General features: G+C 41.7%; 1 protein-coding gene across 3 annotated transcripts in view; it reads left to right on the top strand.

The window, feature by feature from the left end:
- nol4la (nucleolar protein 4-like a) overlaps window positions 1–4,414 on the top strand; it is a 53,274-nt gene that overhangs the window by 44,319 nt on the left and 4,541 nt on the right. For all 3 annotated transcript variants that reach the window (XM_019865220.1, XM_019865217.1, XM_019865218.1), the window contains exons 9-10: window positions 1,193–1,309; window positions 1,949–2,138. In XM_019865220.1, coding sequence (XP_019720779.1) covers window positions 1,193–1,309; window positions 1,949–2,138 — 307 coding nt within the window. The remainder of the gene's footprint in view (window positions 1–1,192; window positions 1,310–1,948; window positions 2,139–4,414) is intronic.

Here is a 4,414-nt window from a genome sequence, read left to right as displayed (position 1 = left end):
AAGTTTCTGAGAATAACATAAATTTGTTATTTTATTTTCATAAATATGTTAACAAAATTATTCTCTGTATTCTTTACGTCATATTATTTCCACTTAGTTATTTTTCGAGTGGCTTTCAATGTTATTTTAAATAACATTGAAAGCCACTCGAAAAATAACTAAGTGGAAATAATATGACGTAAAGAATACAGAGAATAATTTTGTTAACATATTTATGAAAATAAAATAACAAATTTATGTTATTCTCAGAAACTTTTCTGAGAATGTTTAGGCCAGCAGAGAAGGCCTTGCTGGCCCTCAGGGTCCGCCACTGGTATTATTATTTTTCTTATTTGCACAATGCAACAGAACAACAGAGTACAAAGACAAAGACAGATTGTGCGGGCGAGGAAAAGAAGCCCTGAGGGCTTAGATGAAATCCTCCCCTAAAAAAATAAATGCAAACTAATAACTCATCTAAATGAAAGAAAAAACACATTTGTATAAAATAATAACTAAGCAGATAATAATCCATAATACTAAGAACTAAAAACAATGAAAGAAAAAAAATGTAAAAACAAGTCTAGCATCGCTTACGCAAGGCAAGAAATGAGAATGTTTTATCCAATTAAGATGAAGCATTTTGTCTCACTTGCACTTAGTATGTTTATTCTTATTGACTTGGCAGAAGATACCTGATGAAACCAGAGCTCAACATTTTTTTTAAGTAGATAAGACCTTAAAAGACGTTTCTAAGGAGTCACGGTGTTTCATCAAGAATTTATGACACTGAGGTCATTGAAAGTTCATTTGACCTCGTACTGAGTCGGGTTGAATATCAGATGGGAACAGAAAGGAGTCAGAAAAAGTTCCTGGAAGGGCTTGTGATGAATGTATTTTTACTTGACGATAGCCCACTGAATTTTTATTTTATGATTTCTTCTCTCCACAATAACTTATGCCATACACTCGATTTCTCCTCCTCACTGATTCATTTAGGTGTTTTGGAAAACATTATCCTTTTGGGGATTATCTCAACTACATGCATATGCAACTCAAACACATTTTGGGCGTCATTTTCAGTTTAAGCCGGTGTTAGTCACTCGCATTCTACCAAACCCCGAAATGCCCTTGCGCTATTTTTTGCAAACATTCCTCAAAGTTCTATCCAGTATTTCACATTTATTAAACATGCACAATTTTTTGCTGACAGATAAGACCAACCCCTCCTCACCTCACCTCTGCCATGGCTGAAAACATCCTTGCCGCCGCATGCGAGAGCGAAACCCGAAACGCCGCCAAGAGGATGCGGCTCGACATCTACCCAGCGGTAAATAAATTTCAGGATATACATTGACCAATCATCTGTATGCAGTCTGAAAAGATCCAATACAAGTACTGTTGCTAACATTGTGCCTCCACAAAAGGCAAAACTACAAATTATTTGGGTTGACACTCTCTGAGAGAATTGAATAGTAAGCGTAAACTATAAACTGCCTTGTATGACAATGAAGCCTCACCTAATCCTGAATTCCCACATTGGGATGAATGAAGTATGAAGTATCTAATCATAATTCACCTATTTGTGCTTTTTCTTTGGAACCTGCCGTAATGATCTGAGGTGCCACGAGATGGCGCCAAGTACTGAAAGAAGTCCTTTCGGTCTTGAGCACATACAGTATGTTCAAGTGCTAGCTTTGTTTTTGGGGAGACGCAAGTTTAGCCTGAGTTGTTCAGGCTCATTATGGAGACTATACTGAGTCTACTGTCCATCACTTCCAATAATTGAGTTCACTTATTTAGCTATAAGAGAGACTGAAATCATATCAAAAGATTTTTTTTAATTAGAATACGTTAGCACACTGCAGTAACAACCATGTTCTTAAATGCAAAAATCTGTGCATACATGCGCGCTTAATGAAGTGTCTCGAATGGCTCAGTGCCACTAAAGTGAAACATGCGCTCACAGGACGAGCCCGTCCTCGCTGAGAAGCCCTGCACCAGGGAGCCCGCATCTGTGGCCCCCTCTGGCTTCGTCATCTCCAGCACGGCTTTTGCCCAAGACCAGCTCTACACCAATGGAGGCCTCAACTACAACCTGCGTGGCTACGGCAACGTCGCCGGCAACCAGCAGAGCGCGGCTGCGGCCCAAACCAATGGTGAGCACCACTTAAGAATTTTGCACGCATACTCGCTGTGTTGTAAACGTTTAGGTAACACAGACTAGAACACAAAGAGTGAAGCAACACATGTACACAGACAATGTAACAATACTCACGGGCATATATTTTCTGTGAGAATCTCTTCTATATTATCTTAATGATTCACTGGGAGAGATCGTGACTCTGAAAAAAATAAATAAATAAAACAATATCAGCGCAAAAAGTCCCACACAGAAAGAAATCCCAATAGCAATTTCACATTCATGTCCAAAATGGGGTGGTAAGAAGTGTACCTCATTTTATCCAAACCCGTCTCTGTCAGTAATAATCAGCTATTTATCCAAATCAGCCTTTAGTAGCACAGTGGTACCTCTACGAACGTCTCTTCATACAAAATTTTCAAGTTACAAAATGACTCAACAGGAAAATATTGCCTCTTGTTACGAAAGAAATATCAAGATACGAAAGGTAAAAATACAGTATAGGCTGCAAGTCGCAGCTCAGAGTTTCCTGAATGCAACATACTTGTAGCTGTTCTGCCATTGGCTATTCCCAAGCATCATCCTGGCATCCCATTGGCTAAGAGGGACCTCTACCGTATGTGTCCTTTCGTGTAGATCAGGGGTGCCCAACCTTTTTTGTCCCAAGGGCTACTTTTCAAGGAGCCAACCTCCGGAGATCGACCAGTCCAGTGTCAACATCTGACCCCCCCCCCCACACACACACACACACACACACACACTAAAAGTCCCAGGGCCAAGCCATTTGGCTTTCCTACATGGAACCAAATATGAACCAAACAGAAAAAAACAGCTACGAAACAGGGAGATCTCTGTTAGAAAAAAGGAAATCACTTCCTACATCAGTGGCCTGGCTTTGATCCCAATGTCATTTTGCCATCTCAGAATCTTATCCACAAGAGTGGGGCTTTCAAAGTCGAAAAGTGATTTGACTTTGGCGGCAATGTCACCAACGTCAACATTTGCACCAAATGGATAACACTTATAGCTGACTATAGGCTCGATGGATGCAAAGTCAGTAAAATGCCTCTCAAACTCTGACGAGATGCTCTGAACGTGCTCCTTGTAACGTGCACTGTCAAGCTGTGTCACACCTTTCCCTTGACGTTGTAGTTCTGCTTGAATGTGAGGGAAGTTGCACAGGTTACCAAGCCTCAGCCGGTTGGACATCAGCTTTAGCTTGCTTTTCAATGTGCTCACTGAACTCATCATGTTGACTACATCTTTACCCTTACCCTGCAGTTCTAAATTCAATTCATTGAGCTGGCCAGTGAGATCAGTGAGGAAAGATAAATCTAAAAGCCACTGTTTTGTCCCACTAACAAATCCCATGAAAGCATGAAAAATATCCTCACCCCTGGTGTGTACTTTTAATGGCAAAATGGTGAGTAGTTCTTCATTGGTACTACATTGGTGGAAAATGGTAGTTCTTGGATCGTTTCCTCTCAGCCAGGGGTGGCCAACCAGTCAGAGACTGTTTTAATGCAAAGAGCCACGTACACATGGGCATCCCGTCCTCGTGGGTACGCGCAAGCACGCGTATTTCCCCCCCTTTCCTCCTCCCACCCCTCGCGGTCGACTTGGGACCAGTCCGCTGGGTCCCGGTCGAGTGCGATCGACGAATTGGGAAGCCCTGCCTTAACATCAGAGCTAATTCGCTGACTAGCTTAGCGTTTAGCACCGTTGTTTGCGCATGAGTGGTGATTCAGTCATCTGATTGGTTGCCCTCTGTGTCAATCAAGTAACGGGATTGATGATAGGCTGACGTAGTACGTACTGTGTATTTTGCGCCACTGTTTGAATGGTATTGCCACCATAGGTAATTATTGCCGCAAACCTCAGCACAGTAACTTATATATTTCAGCCTATGTCTCTCTAATGCAGGGGTCCCCAACCTTTTTTGCCCCACGGACCGGTTTATGTCAGACAATATTTTCAGGGACCGGCATTTAAGGTGTGGCGGAAATAATACAACAAAATAATATGGTATGAGCTGCATGAAAACTGTGGCGTTTTCGAAATATAATAATAAACACAAGGAGCGTCTAATCTGGCCGCAACTCTGATCGCTATGGTAATGTTTAATGCCTTCAAAATACGATACAACGCAAATTCAAAGTGCATGAAAATGACGACTCACCACAGCCCCGAGCTTGATTTTCTGCAACCAGACGGTCCCATCTCGGGGTAATAGGAGACAATGACACCTCAAGTGTGTGTTTTATGTCCAGTCTACTTCGTAATTTTGTTTGT

The sequence above is a fragment of the Hippocampus comes genome, unplaced genomic scaffold (genome assembly GCF_001891065.2).
Source record: "Hippocampus comes isolate QL1 unplaced genomic scaffold, H_comes_QL1_v1.1 scaffold124, whole genome shotgun sequence".
Classification (NCBI taxonomy): Eukaryota; Metazoa; Chordata; class Actinopteri; order Syngnathiformes; family Syngnathidae; genus Hippocampus; species Hippocampus comes.
This window is presented reverse-complemented; position numbering and strand designations above follow the sequence as displayed.